Below are 16,624 nucleotides of genomic sequence, written 5' to 3' on the forward strand. Positions count from 1 at the left end.
ACTAAAGCATTCTCCTCAATTTGACATGAGCTCGTCATGTCAAATAATAATAATAAAATTGGCTTATTTGATTATTTCACTTTGTCCAAGATTTTGCAATACTGAAATAAAAAAAAATATATATATATGTATATATTTTTGAACTCAGTAAAAGAAATTAATTTATTCACAAACAAACCATACAATGCAGTCAGTACATATTAAGCATCATTCTAAAGATTGTGAATAACAGTATCATTTGATAACACACAGGACCTACACAACTACAGCCAGTATGCAGTTATATAGATAACTTCATACTGGCTGTAGTTGCTTTCAACAGACATTCAGTAAAACAGGAAGCATAATTCAGTGATCACAAATCTATTTCATAAAGTTGCTGCAAGTTACATCTTGATGAATATAATTTTCAGATTTTATTATGTCTAGAACTTTTTCAAGCACAAATGATAAAAGACTAATGAAATGGCACTCACAGTTAATAGTCATATGAATCAATACTCTATATCAAAAATCTTTACATATATAAAATTCAGTCTAAACTCATATCTTCATCTTTATCCTCATCTTTCTCTTTATCCTTGATAAAAATGACAGCTGTTCCCTCTTTATTCTGGGAATTCTGTAATGCTTGCACAAAAGCATCCATATCTAAATTTAAATTAAATAATTGCTACAATTAGACACTAAATAACAATACTGATTTTGGAGGTATTGGATAACAAATGCCTACATTCAACTATGTAGTTAAAAGTAGCCTTTAACTATGTAGTTAAAGGCTAGCTCACTCATACAATTTGAAAAATTGAAGATGACAACATAAAATGTATCCCAATCTAATGTTTTCTTTTCATCTTTAATAACAGGCATTTATTAAATCAGCATTTCCCACTTTTTTAGACAGGGAACACTTTTCACCTCACAACATATTCATGGAGCACTTACGAAACACAAGTTTAGTGGGAGCCAAAGAACTGTTGCTAATATTTTATTACATATGATGCACTGTGCATCAGGAGCATCCTTATATCCAACACAGGTAAAGCCGAAATTCAAATAAACTATCATCATGCTTTTGTTTTGGTTTTTTATTAGTTGGTTCCTGTTTTTTCACTTCAGATTTTTGTGGAATCAAAAGGCTGCAATTGTTCATCCTCACTTAAAAATGTGACAATACTGTTTGTTTTCATCGACCACAGTTGCACTACTAGAAGTACTTTGCTTCTCGTTTTAAAGTTCCTTTTTCCAACCACAAATCCATGGTCACATATTTTAATAATAATATTTCAAAATACTAATAATTATCAAAAAAAATGTATACAAAGAAGTGAGTTTAGTTATATTTGTTCACTTCCACCTCTCCTTCAACCGAAAAAAAAAAGTTAAATATTATAATGATACAAAAGTGATGTATGCTACAAATATGCAAAATTTATTTATTTTATTTTTTTAATTATTAATTACGATTTTTCGCAGAACCTAGTTTGAGAAACACTGTATTAAATAATATTGAGGCATTTCCTCAATAACAGTCATTTATTAAATAAAAATGATACTAACTGCTTTTCCATTCTGAGAATTCTGTCCTATCTATCGTATTTAAAATGCTGGTTACTTGACCAATCAGATGGCATGAGGGTAAATTTCCACCCCACACTCCTAAAAACATATTTCGTATGTAAAAAAACAAAAAAAAAAAAACAAAAAACTGATCATGTACTCTTTTAGTACATTATCAGAATTTTCAGAGAAATCCAAATGATGGGTAACAATGAACTCTAGTTAAGGTCAGCAAATGTAGACAAAATACCCTAAGTAGACTTTTGCCAAACGATAAATCATTTGCTACTCCAAATGATTTTTGCACAGCAGTGAGCATCATTGCTGTGATGCTCAGTGTTTTGCTTCCATAAGGGAGGTGACAAATATGCAAATAATATAACACACACCAACAAATAGTTATCACATCAAAATGTATAAAAACTAAATATAAGCAAATCTCAATAAAAACAGGAAAAGAAAGAAATGTGTAAAAAATAATGATTAAAAATGCATTTCTATATAGGTATACCTATTTCTCACTGAAAAATTTAAGACATCACCTTTGCTACATAAAATCTGCTGAGTTATACACTCAGTCAGATTGCAAAAAAATGACAAAACAAATTAGCAATCATTCATCTTTAGTAAAGCTCTAATTGTCATTTCAGGAATTAGCATTAGTACAGGCATATGATGCAAGAAAGCAAGCTTATACAGCATCAGCACAAAAAAAAAAAAAAACTTCCCACTTCACTCCATTTCAATTTCTTTAAGCTGTCAACTTCCACAACAGATGGAAGCTCGTTCTGGCAATCAACACTTACTGGCTAAAGGCAAATTTCTGCACATCTATTCTACAACTGTCTTCTTTCAATAACAGGCATTGATAAAATACTGAAATTCAGTCAACACATGCTTGACTGTCAAATGATCTCACGCTGCTCAGACAGAGGAGTCATCAGCCTTTAGCAGAAAAGAATATGTAAATTGATTGTCCTATGTAGGCTTAGAGTGTAACAACTTACTCTTTACAATTTCTGCAGACCAGAATGCCATATGTGGATCACAGGCCTAATCTTGCATAACTTGTTTGAAGCCTGCCCATGCCATGAATGTTGCATTGGGAAATCAGTTTCTTTCATTTCACTTGCTAATAGTCTGTATAGGAGAATAACAGGCAATGGTTACTCACTGCCTGTTAGTCCCTGCTGATTTGGCTGCAATATTAGCCAAAGCATTTCCCCCGATCCCCATGGCTGCAGGTGCAGCAAAAGTGAATATCAAAACAAGATTCCAAAATATGATGTGGCCTCTGCTGTACCTGGAAGAGGACTGGGTGAGGATTATATCTCAGATGAAAAGATCTGCAATGAACTGAGAAAACTACTATATTGAACTACACATTATTGATGGTGGCAGGTTTGTATGTGATGCAAGGCTATCTCTATAGTGTGCAACTCTGCACAGATATCCCCTTGCCATCAGTTTTTAAGGGTGAAGTCTACTACTAGAACGAGAAAGCTAGGGCAGAGGGAGTTGCCTTGGTGACAGGGTAACCTTGTCTACCATGATATGGAGATCTCTCAGTAACTCTTGAATACAAATATGAAAAGAACAGTCGGCAATCTGACAGGAGTTATAGATATTTTCCTGGCATGGCACAAAAATAGATGTCCATGTTGGATGGTCTGACAGGGGTTTAAGTTTAAAAGCATACTATAGAGACAATTGCGTTCATTGATGCAATAACAATGGTTCACCTGCTTCCACAAATAAATATATGGACAGGAGAAGTTCTCAATACTTCAGCAGCAATACAAATAGCTTCACAGTGGATAGGATCTGGCCACATGTAATTTAGACTGCGTTTGATTTTTGATTTGGTAGTTGTTGGCGCATCAGCTTCTGTGGCCATATTGCACCTCCCAAGGTTTTTGCAGTACTTTGATCCAAGCCCGAGGCGGGAATCGAACCCGCGACCTTTGGGTTGCCGGGCAGGTACTTTACCCACTCGGCTAATTTAGACTGCACAAGTTGCATGATACAGATGGAGTTGTGTGCCGATGGAGTTAACTGCATCCTCAAAGCAGGAGAGAGAGAGAGAGAGAGAGAGCTGACAAATAAAATATAAAAAAAATCAGCTTTTTTATCAAATACAAGTCCCAAGAATTTGGTGGCAGATACTACTCGAATAGCATTTTGTCCATGCATCAATAAATATATCCTCAATGAACAAAAGAACAGAACCTTATCTCGTTTTAGATGCTTAATAACTGTGACAGAAGAAATGCCTATGACCAAGTCAGAATCATCCTTCTGGTTTAGTCTACTATGGTAATTAACTTCCAAGAGAGAAGCGGAAGATTTAAAACTGCAGATATAGCAAATTTACACATAATATTCTTAAACATATCTAGGATGAATGATCTCAGTACATGGATGTGAGGTATGTTGGATTGACACTGGTATAACACTTCAAAGAAACAAGCAAACTCTTGACTTTATTCAAGTCAAAAGGGAAGAACATGAATAGACTTGATGCACAAGCCAGGCTAAAATGTCTAGAATCATCAGCCTGCTTGGCTTGTTTAGGATCGTTTCCACCACAAATTTGCAATTCAGAAGTTCCCTTTCTTGAGTTCACCAATGTTTTCTTTCAAAAATTTTGGATCATAAACTGGATTTGAAAAGAGTCAATATGACTTATAGTGATCACTTGTACTTTTCTTCAATTTGGTAACCTGAAAAGTGCTCATGTCGCTTTTTTTCGCTACTTCTAACTTGTTTAACACATTCACTTGCTGCTTATATAGGCACCTAGAAAGGACCATCATTTTGATGGTCCTTTCTATGTGCCTTGCATTTGAACAAGATTCAGAATTAGCATTAGTAGAGGCATTTGATGCAAGAAAGCAAGCTTATGCAGCATCAGCCAAAAAAAAAAATAAATAAAAAATAACCACCTCCATTTCACCCCTCTGTTTGTTCGAAATACCTGTCCAGCTGAGCCTTAAACTTATTTAGGCTATCAACTTCCAAAACAAGCGATGGAAGTCTATTCCACCAACCAACCACCCGCTAAAGGCAAATTTCCTCACGTCTATCCTACACCTGTCTTTCCTCAATTTGAATTTATGCCCTCTCAGGTGATTATTCTGAGCAAGAGGAAGAATCCCATCAGCATTGAGCATGCTCAAACCATTCAAGGCTTTATACACAAAGCTTTATACAGATCACCTCGCCGGTGCCTAGTCTCCAGACTGTAATTTGCAAAACTTAAGCCTTTCTTCGTAAGAGAACCCCTTTGTTCCATTCACTAATCTTGTTGCCCTTCTCTGTACTCGTTCCAGCATCCCTACATCCTTCTTGAAATGAGGCCTCCAGACCTGTATACAGTACTCTAGGTGCGGTCTGACCACTGCCTTATACAAGGGAATAATCACCTCCTTATCGCTGCTAGAAAAATTCCTATATATCATCGACAATACACCATGAGCTACTCTTGCAGCCCGCCTGCACTGCTCAGAAAACTTCATATCTGCCTACACAACCACCCCCAGGTCCCTTTCATTCTCTACCACTTCAGTGTAGTACCACAGAGTTGATAGGTTGCTCTGGGGTTGCTGTTTCCCATATGTAGTACTTTACATTTGTCAATGTTAAACTTCATTTGCCACCTCTCAGCCCATCTGCTCAACCTTTCCAGATCCTGTTGCAGTAGCATAGTGTCAGTAGTGTCCTTGACAACCCTGCCAACCTTCGTATCGTCTGCAAACTTGGACATTAAGCTTGATATACCATCATCAATATAATTTATAAATACAGAAAAAAAATAATGGACCCAATACTGAACCCTGAGGGACTCCACTAATAACATTAGTCCACGATGAGCAGTGTCCATTGATTACCACTCTCTGTCTTCTCCCCTCAACCACCCCTTTAATATCAAAGTTATTCCCTACATCCAGTTCTTTTGTGACTGCATCATAGTATCCAATCAAATTGGTCAGGCAAGACTTCCCCTTAACAAAACCATGCTGTCTCTGAGCTATAACTGAAGTCTTGTCTAGATGATCCTGCAGTGCTTCTTTAACCAGTGCCTCCATTAATTTTCCTGGAACAGAAGTTAAACTAACAGGTCTATAATTATTTGTGTCGCCCTTTGATCCTCCTTTGTGAATTGGGGTCACATTTGCACATCTCCAGTCCATGGGTACTTCCCCTGAGTCCAAGGAAGCTCTCATAATTATGGCTAAGGGTTTGCTTACTTCCTTTGCTGCCTCCTTTAATATAACTGGATAGACCCCATCCACCCCAGGTGCCTTTCCTGTATTTATCTTCAACAATTTCTCCTCCACTTTACTCTCAGTTATTACAAGATTCTCTAGCTTACTGCCAGAGTTGAATACACCTCTGGCATTCCCCTCGCTGAATAACTCCTCATGTGTGAATGTCGATGCAAAATATTCATTCAATTTGTTAGCTACCTGAGCAGGATCATCAACAGTTGACCCGTCGATATCAAGTGGACCAATCTGATTCATCCCCTTCCTTCTAGAGTTTACATAAGTAAAGAACTCTTTGCTGTTTTTCTTTGCATCACTTGCCAAAGATTTCTTGTAATCTGCCTTCGCCTGCCTAACCTCCTTTGTAACTTGGTTACAGATCAACTTGTATCTATCATAGGCTTCTGTGTCACATGTTAATTTGTATGTATCCCATGCATTTTTCTTCTCTGCCATATGTCTCATTAGTTCAACTGAAATCCACTTAGGCCTAAACCTTGAACAATATTTCTTAGTTGGTATGTAAAGCCTAGTAGCTTCCAAGATATGTTCTTTGAATGCTTCCCCTATTTTGAATTTGCTGTTGGTAACATCATCAGTTGGTCCCACTGTATAGAATTTAAATACTCTCTCAGTCCATCGTAGTCGCCTTTACGAAAGCAATAACCCTTCCCTTTACCCCTAATGGTAGTTACCTCTTTGAGTAAATCCCACTTCAGCACACTGTGATCACTGCCACGTAGTGGTTCACTTACCTGCAGATTCTGAATGCATGAAGAATCACTACTGATAATCAAATCAAGATTATTACTCCCTCTAGTTGCCTCCCGAACATGCTGATGTAGAAAACAATCATCCAATAAATCCACAAAAGCCTTGCTTGTGTGTGAGTGACCAGCCCCCAAATTCCAGTCAATATCTGGGAAATTAAAATCCCCCATTATAAGACTCTCTGATTTACTGGCCCATTCTATTTCCCTGTACAGTTTCTTATTATACTCAGAGTCATTAGGCCTATAGCACACTCCTACTCTCAATTTTGATCTCCCAATGCTTATGTCACACCAAACTGACTCGACACTGCACTGTCCAGCAATGTCGACTGGCTTCACTTCCTTTGATTTTATGTATTTCTTAACTAATAGCATAACCCCTCCTCCCTTCCTATCCTGTCTATCCTTTCTGTAGACATTGTACTCCCCAAATTCCAGTTCTGCATTCCTTATACCTGTGTGACACCACGTTTCTGAAATCACCACAATATCTGCCTTTGATGTTTTGAGCAATACCTCAAATTCATCAAATTTATTTACTAAACTCCTAGCATTGGTGTACACGCAAGTATACATGCACCTGTTCTTTTTCTTAGCTACCCTAACACAACCTATGTGTTTATTTGTACCCCAATGATTCCCAGCAGTCTCTGAAATATCCTGCATCTTATTTTCCAGGCTGCGGCTCATTCCAATAGAAGCAATGCAAGAATCACTTTCACCTCTGCCAGTGGCTACTGTTAATCTATTAGTCCTTGTATCCCCCCCAATCTAGCAGTTTTCCAACCCACCTAACACTGCCTTGATAGCATCAGTAAACATTCTTGCACCCTTTCTATTTAAGTGTATCCCATCCCTGTAGAAGCAGTCTCTCCTGTTAACAAGTACAGACCAGGCTGAAAAAAATTCTACCACTTGAGCCTTGCACAATCCTTCCAGGGCCGAATTGATCGACAGGGCTCTCACCAGATACTCCCTCCTATCGTGTCTAGGCAGAATTGCAGACACTTTCAAATTCAACCCTAATTCACGGCTTTTTTTCAACAGTGACCTGTACTTGTTAAGTAATTCTGCTGGTCTCCTACTTGATATCATTAGTGCCAACGTGTACAACTATATCACCTTTTGTGCCCTTAAAAGATGATATCCGCTCTACGTCATCAACCTTTGCCCCTTGCAGACATACCCTGGTCCTGTTCCACCTATCCTTTTTACAAAGCATGTTTCCCGTTTCCCTGACAATAAAGTCACCAACAACTACTAGTTCCTTTGGGACCAGCGCATTCTGCCTTGGGGCTGCCGCTGTGTTGCGTGATGTGCAAGCTCTGGCATTGGTGTGGGCAGCTGAGAGCTTGATGGGCCCCTCACTTTTAATCCTTCGAGGGCATCCACCCTGTCCTTCAAGCTCTCATATAGTCCCTAACAATGCTGAGTTGTCGCCTGATTTCCTTACACTCCTTGCATCGTGCACACACAAAGACATCCCCCATGGCAGTATCATGTCCCGTACCTGACTGCTCCACAAACATCAAGCAAGTAGTGCATTTTAATAGGCTGTGATTCAGAGGGCAACTGCCCCCTTCAGTTCTCCCCTGAGCCACAGCACTCCTATTAGCTTGAGCCTTTTGCTTTGCTGCTCTGGTCAGAGTCATGATTTCGATTTAATTTCAATAAAATTTCAATTTGAGTACAAAATTAAAACCCTAAACTTATATCTCAACACAGTTATAACGCTATATTTATGTTTCAGTATCGAGTGTTATCTACGAAATCCCTTTATATAACTTCTGTATCAAGTTAAGTATTAATTATTTATTTTTTACTAATTATTTTGTTATGTAACCCAAGTCGTTATATGTATAGTTAAAAGTACAATTTAATTGACAATGAAATTCAACAAGATTAATTATCTGATTAATTGACAATATTATGTACTATACTATAGTATATTAAGCTTATGCTATCTATTTCAAGATATTTTGTATCGCGTACAATGGCGGCTATTTACGAACGGCAAACACGTGGATTTGATACCCTTTCCGATACTAAGTAATACCTACAAAATCTCTATCTAAGTTACTTTAATCTAAGTATCGTAAATAAGAATATAAAACTACTGTAGAAAATAAGTTAATATGCCAATTTAAGCTAATAAAACAGAAAATAAATCAGAAAAAACTTCTCTGTTCCAGGAGCGGCAAAAATGTATGTCCGCACAGGATACTCTCGTTCTCGCTCTCGAATCCGATTCACTTGAACAGAATAATATATCAGCATCAGTTAACATATTATAAAGAGCTGATTCAATGTCATCATCTTCAAGGTATTGTTCATCCCTGTTCATTTTCAGTCCAAATATCTGAGACTGTGGTTTCTATTCAAGTAATGTGAATCTTAAATGAGATTCAGAATCTGCATCACTGGAAAACTAAATAATTAAAATTCACTAAGCATAGTCCTCAAAAAATTTACCCTTTTTGTCTTGCAGAAAATACTAAACTAGATAAAATAACTTCAAAATAAGCAAAGAACATATGAAACTGTGAATCAAGTATACAGCTTTTAATAGTGCTCTCTAGACAGCAATTGATGCTAAGCAAAATCCCAGCTGTAATGCAAAATAGCTCATGATTCAATCAGTGTGATAATATTGATCAGTCATTAATTTTGTGTGCCTTTCCTTTCACAGAACTCATTTCTTGACCACAATTGAATGGATGTATATTTGCGTTAAAGCACAACACTTGCAGTTCTTTTGACACAAGCTTGCATTCCAGCAATGAACAACTTGAACAGACTTTTCAAAGGTTTCCACTGTTCTACCAGTCTAAGTGTACATTTAACCAAAAGCAGTCAACGTGTATATACACATGCTTTAATATATATTTTTTTCACTTCGGTGGCATTCATCATTAAAATTGTTTAAAAATCTATCTTTCCTTTTAGCACCTGTCTCCAAACAGCAGTAAATTTATACCAAATATTCATCCACTTTCACAGGACAAATGTTATATGAACTATGACATTAGATGTCACAGGTAATGGCAACTCATTACCAATGTTCAGTCCTCAACCAAGTTCAATGGTAGTCATCCCCAGAATACAGATATAGAATAATCCACAATCAATACTTCCTCAATGACACAATTCTTCCAATTTAGAAACGATTCGTTCAAATGTTAAAATTTCCATATATAACACTGCATCATCCAATGATTGTTCAGCCTCAGTTCTTTGCTTGATGGATTCCAGAACTTTTAAACAGATCAGACCGATTTTGTCACATACTGAATGTGATGGACATTTCCTAAGTCAGGCAATTAATATAAGTTGTTTTTTTGCCAACAGCTGTACTTCCTAGACAAGAATGCCTTCAGCTCACATAAAGGACACATCTCCAGAGTGGAGTTTTATTCATCATACTATCTTATTCATTCGAAGAAAGTAACTTACCGTTATTATTGTTGTTGTTGGTTTCAGCAAGAAACAGCAACTAAATTATGTACCAAACAATGGTAGAAAGAAAGCAATAGGTGTATTAACATTAATGGTCAGATATATGAATTATGTAGGATTTGGCATCAAATTCTGTTGTAGCATTACATCATTTTCAGGGAATTGAAACTGCATTGAAATGAGATCTGTCATCTAAAATTTGTTTTAATGTAGAAGTGATTTGGGCTGCATGACTTAATAAGAACGTGGTTTGCCATAATCTATTATATAGAGGTTAATCAACCATGACACGTTGGATCTGAGGCAGAAAGATGATAGAAGTGAGCAAGGTGTGTATCGCCTATCCTTAGTCTTACAAGCGTGACTTCTTTTTTACAGTTCGAATGGAAACTGGATAGCCAAGATATCGATTCAATTTAATCGAAGGTGTTTGTTGCCTTCTTGATTTTGCCAGATGGTTTTTCAGTGATTTATACTTCAATTTATTATAAGATTTTTGTAGTCAGTGAAAGAAATTTTAAAAGTTGTGTCAATTGGTTCCACAGCAAAATTGGCTGCGTGGCCAGCCAAGTTAATCCACAAGGCATTCAGCATATAATCCTTCCTATCGTGTCTGTTGGCATTCTGAAGGACATACATGACAACAGGGTTGTGATTAAGGGAAAATCATGTTTAACTAACTTAGTAGGCTTTTTTGACACAGTTTACTCACGAGCTGGATGTAGGGAACAATTTCAACACATTTATCTGGTGGCAGAGAATTTGACTCTGTCTCTCATGAGAGGTTACTGTATAAGTTGGAACATGGGATTACTGGAAAGATTCTAAGGTGGATCGCTGGGTGGCTGTAGAGCAGAAGGTAGAGGGTTGTGATTAATGAATATAACTCAGATTGGTTCTTTGACCACTGTTGTTTCTGATTTTCATAAACAGTGTCAACGAACAGACAGAAGGAGTGATATCAAAATTTGTAGATGATGTAAAGATTGGTACAGCTATTGATGATCAGTGCCAAGCAGCACTCCTTCAGGATGACTGAATGGATGTAAAAAAAAAAAAAAAAAAAAAAAATGGTCAGAAAAGTGGCAGCTACCTTTTAATGCAAGGTCTTACGCTTGGGAATAGCAACCCCAAAATAAATTATATGCTTGGTGGGGTTGAATTAAGAACAGTAGAGGAAATAAATCTGTCAACTGCTGAGTGCTGGACACTCCGAATGAAGGATCCGTAGTCACGAATGGTCGTTAGTGTAGTATCTCAAATGAGAGCTTTATGGTAACTGAAAAAAAGTTTATAGTACTCCGGCTTGGCCTAAAACTGAGGAACTAACAAAAATGTTGTCTAGAGTCTTTCTATCTGTTGTGAATCTGTTGTGGTGAGGGAAGTGACTGGCAGGTGAGGGCCGTGCAAGAGTCCACACAGACACCGCCCCACCACTGGCTCTCTGAGTACCTCCTTGCCAGGACAACAGCTTTGAAAATTGTTAAAAAAAATACTTATCGTCGCAAAATTTATAAATAACTTTTATAGAATTATTAACTATTTAGCAACCTTTTTGTCACCAAAAGGAAAGTTACTTAGTACAAAGAAGCATGCTATCGAAGTGCAATAAAAATTTTTTTTTAATTTTAGCACAAAAAGTAAATGATAAATTTCAATAGGAATAGTTTTCCCTTGATAAGCATCGAATAACGCATAGCTAATGTGATTTTTAAATTTTTAGCTCCATTAGCAACAGTAATAGAGGGGGATACACGAAAATTACATTTTTCTGGCTCGTGCCACCAATTATAATTTTAAAAAATATATATATTTTAAACCTACTCGTCTTTCCAATGGTGTATAATAAGCTACAGGTTGTCGACAGGTTGTCGCAGAAAAGTCATTTGCCACAATGACTTTTCTGCAGCAAAGAAAAGTCATTGTCATGTTCCTGGAACCATTCCATAGTCATTCGGGCTTTGTGCACCGGCACATTATCCTGCTGGAAGTAACCATCTGGCTGAGGATAAACTGTCAACATGAATGGATGCACTTGATTAGCAACGTTGTGGCATTCAGACGTGAATCTATGGCTGTCAATGGACTCAACGTGTGCCAAGAAAACGTTCCTGACACCATAACACTGCCCCCAACACCTTGCACAGTAGTCGTCAGACAATGAAGGGTCCATGGATTCATGTTGTTTTTGCCAAATTCTGAGCCTTCCATCAACACGATACACCAGGAACTTCGACTCATCAAGACCAAGCAATTGTTTTCCAATCCTCGATAGTCCAGTGCTGTTGTTACTGTGTCCACAAGAGGCATGCTCTCTTGCTCTTCAGTGGTAACAAAGGTACACGATGTGGCCGTCAGCTGTTGTAGCCCATTCGCAACAAAGTGCGACTAGTGGACTAGTGGTCCACTGCGATATTTTGATTTTTTTTTTTTTTTTTTTTTTTTTTGATTTGGTAGTTGTTGGCGCATCGGCTTCTGTGGCCATATTGCACCTCCCAAGGTTTTTGCAGTACTTTGATCCAAGCCCGAGGCGGGAATCGAACCCGCGACCTTTGGGTTGCCGGGCAGGTACTTTACCCACTCGGCTAGCCCGGTCGGCTGCGATATTTTGTTCAGCACACTTGATGATGTGACTTGATGTGCGACATTGTGGCCCATCTGTTTGCTTGCACAATTCTAGCCATCCTCCTCTGACCTCTCTCATCAGCAAGCGATTTTCTTCCACAGGAGTGCCATTGAGAGGATGTTTTCTGTTTGTTGCACCATTCTTGATACATCCTTGAAACTATGGTGCGTGAAAAGTTCAGGAGAACTGCCATTTCAGAGATGCTTTGTCCAGCACGTCTTGCACCTACCACCAAGCCACGTTCGAAGTACGTTAGATCACTCCTTTTCCCCATTTTTGCTATGGTTTGTAAGTTTAACTGATACCAGAAAGGTTGTTCTGCTGCATTTATATTCACAACCGTGGTCATGTGACTTGCAATGTTGTGGGACAAACCACTTGTGTGCACAGCAGGGGTGTACCTAATAAAGTGGCAGCACAGTGTGTGTGAGTGTATATATATATAAAATGTAACAAAAAAAATTATAAAATAGAAGAAAAAAAGCGTAAAAATAGAATGCAAGCAGAGTGAGAATGCAGATAATGAAGTAAATGTGTGCCCCACCACACTTGGAAAAATGGGGGGGGGGGGTGGAGAATACTCCACTTGCCTGGTGGGTTCCCCACTGCAAGTAACATATCCCACCCCTGGAGCAGGATGGGCAGTTTGACCTTCCTAACTGATTCGACACTTACATGGACCTCAAAACGATCACTGACGCAAACATACTGCGGCTCCGCTGCTGACAAGCTATTTGGCGATCTGAACTGGGCACTCAAACCAGATTCTCTATTTCAACTGCTTCCTTATAAATCTCTTTCGGCCTTTCCAAATTATAGTATTCACCCACCGTCTTTATATATATGCCTTGTAAGCCACTGAAATCTTCGGAAATTAGGTGGTGGGGCCTGCCGGACTACTTAAATAATCTACTGGGTGCCTGAACTGCCTCCTTTTGGCAAAGTGTGATCAACGGTGGGTCCCAATGGCTAAATGGTCAGAGAAACAACAGAACAAAACACTACACAACATTCCAATCCCCATACATCTTTAAATCTATGGCCCTCACAGAATTCTGTGTCATTTGGGTACAAAGAATACAATGCAGAGATGGAGGGAACCTCTGGTGCCATCAGACAACTAACTCACTTTACACATGTATAAGGCAATTGTAAGGTCACATTGAAATAATCAGTTCAAGTATAGAAACTGAGTTTCTTGAAAGGGTCCAAAATGGGCAACTTGCATGGTGAGATCGGCGAATGGATGACCATACAAGGAAAGACTCCAATTATGTGGGCTGCAGAGCTTGGCAACCAGCAACCTCAGAGGGATTATTTGTTCCAGCAATTTGTAGCTGCTGGCTAAAGGCAAATTTCTGCACATCTTTCGACAACTGCTTTCCTCAATTTCAATTTATGCCCCTTCAGGTTTGTAATCTGAGCAAGAGGAAGAATCCCATTAGCACTGAGCCTACTCAATCCATTCAGGGCCTTATACACCTCAATCAGATCACCTTGTAGGTGCCAAGTCTCCAGACGCTGCGATTTGCAGAACTTAAGCCTGTCTTTGTAATATGATCCCTTTATTCCCCTCACCAGTCTTGTTGCCCTTCTCTGTACTCGTTCTAGCAACTGTACATCCTTCCCAAAATGAGGATTCCAGACCTGTATACTACTCAAAGTGTGGCCTGACCATTGCCTTATACAAGGGGATAATCACCTCCTTATCCCTGCTAGCAAAATTCCTGTATATCGTTGACAAGACCCTATGATTTACTCTGGCAACCTGTGTGCACTGCTCAGAAAACTTCATATTTGATTGCACAATTACCCACAGGTCTCTTTCGTTCTCCACTACCCTGGGCGTAACAGCACCAAGTTGGTACATTTCCTGGGGGTTACTGCTACCCATATGCAGTTCTTTGCATTTGTTAAACTTCAGTTGCCACTTCTCAGCTCATCTGCCAACTTTTCCAGATCCTGCTGCAGCAGCATACTGTCATTACTGTTATTAACAATTCTGCCAACCTGTGTATCATCTGCAAACTTTGACGTAAAGCTTGATATACCTTCATAAATATCATTGATAAATATACGGGAAAAAAAAAAAAAAAAAAAAAATATGGCCAAACACCAAAGCCTTGTCATTGTCATTCTGGTTTTTAGGAGCATTAGCAACTAAGGCCATATTGCTCCGGGATATGCGGTGGTCATTCCCTGACCTTTCCGCATCCTCCATATTTGGTGGTGACGGGCTCGAACCCCGGTCTAATCAAGAAGCGTGTGCTATGCACTGCTGCTCCTTCCCACCTGGCTACGGAGGCGCCTAAACCCCCCACCAAAACCTTGGGGACACAACTAATAACATTAGTCCACAAAGAGCAGTGTCCATTAATTACCACTCTGTCTTCTCCTACTTACCGTTCTTTTATTCATTGTAGAAACTTGCCCTTAATGCCACAGTGCTCCAATTTGTACAGTAGTCGCCCATGTGCAATAATATCAAAAGCTTTCCTGAAATCCAAGTATATCATATCAAAATTATTTTTTGCATCCAGTTCCTTTGTGACTACGTCATAGTATCCAATCATATTGGTCAGACAAGACTTCCCCTTAACAAACCCATGTTGTGTCTGAATTATTGCCGCAGTGTTGTCTAAATGATCCTGCAATGCTCATGCTTCTTTAACCAGTGACTCCATTATTTTCCATGAAACAGAAGTCAAACTAACAGGTCTGTAATTACTCGTGTCACAATTTGACTGATCCCACTTTGCGAATTGGAGACACATTTGCACTTCTCCAGTACGTGGAGACTTTCCCTGAGTCCAAGGATGCTCTCATAATTATGGCTAAGGGTTTGCTTATTTCCTTTGCAGCCTGCTTTAATATAATTGAATAAATCCCATTCATCCCAGATGCATTTATTATGTTTAACTTCAATAATTTCTCCTCCACTTTGCTCTCAGTTATTACAAAATCATTTAACTCCCTGTTAGAGTTTGATAAACATCTGGCCTTCTCCTCCTTGAATAACTCCTCATGTGTGAATGTAGATGCAAAATACTCATTTAGTTTGGCAGCTATCTGAGAATGATCATCAACAGTAAACCCACTGGTATCAAGTGGACAAATTGGATTCATCCCTTTCCTTTTAGAGTTTATAAAAGTAAAGAAGTCTTTGCTGTTTTTCTTTTCATCCTTTGCCAAAGATCTCATAATTTTCCTTTGCTTGCCTAATCTCCTTTGTGACTTGATTACAGAGTAGTTTATATCTACCTAGGCTTTTGTGCCACCTGATAATTTATATGTATCCCATGCATTTTTCTTCTCTGCTACGAGTCTCATTAGTTCTTCTGACATCCATTTGGGCCTAAACTTAGAACAGTATTTCTTAGTTGGAACAAAAAGCCTAGCAAATTTCCAAGATTACTTCCTTGAATGATTCCCATTTAGAATGTACTGTTGCTAACATCATCAGTTGGTCCCACTGTATAGAATTTAAAAGCTGTCTGAGACCACTGTAGTCCCGTTACAAAAGCAAAAGCCCTTCCCTTTAGCCTGATGGTAGTTACATCTTTAAGTAATTCCCACATCAGTACATTATGATCACGGTCACCCAGTGGTTTTTTAATCTGCAAATTCTTAATGCATGAATAATCACTGCTGATAACCAGATCAAGTGTATTACTCCCTCTGGTTGCCTTTCTAACATGCTGCTGTAGAAAACAATCATCCAATAAATTCACAGAAGTCTTGCTAGTGTGCAAGTGAACAACCCACAAGTTCTGGTCAATATCTGGAAAGTTAAAACTACTCATTATAAGACAATCTGATTTACAGGTCCACTGTATTTCTCTGTATAATTGTTCCTCTTACTCATCAGAGTCATTAGGCCTATAACAAACTCCTACCCTCATTGTTGCTTTGCCAGTGCTTATGTCACATGAAACTGACTG

General features: G+C 38.4%; 1 protein-coding gene across 2 annotated transcripts in view; it reads right to left on the reverse strand.

Annotated features, from left to right (window-relative positions):
* Nucleotides 1–336: 336 nt before the first annotated feature.
* The window catches only part of LOC150084446 (proteasomal ubiquitin receptor ADRM1-A-like), a 154,537-nt gene continuing 138,249 nt past the window's right edge, over nt 337–16,624 (reverse strand). For both annotated transcript variants that reach the window (XM_090376075.1, XM_090376076.1), the window contains exon 10: nt 337–651. In XM_090376075.1, the coding sequence (XP_090232201.1) occupies nt 533–651 (119 nt within the window). In that variant the 3' untranslated portion in view covers nt 337–532. The remainder of the gene's footprint in view (nt 652–16,624) is intronic.

Source organism: Mastigoproctus giganteus, chromosome 6 (genome assembly GCF_048544385.1).
Source record: "Mastigoproctus giganteus isolate SK-2022 chromosome 6, ASM4854438v1, whole genome shotgun sequence".
Classification (NCBI taxonomy): domain Eukaryota; kingdom Metazoa; phylum Arthropoda; class Arachnida; order Uropygi; family Thelyphonidae; genus Mastigoproctus; species Mastigoproctus giganteus.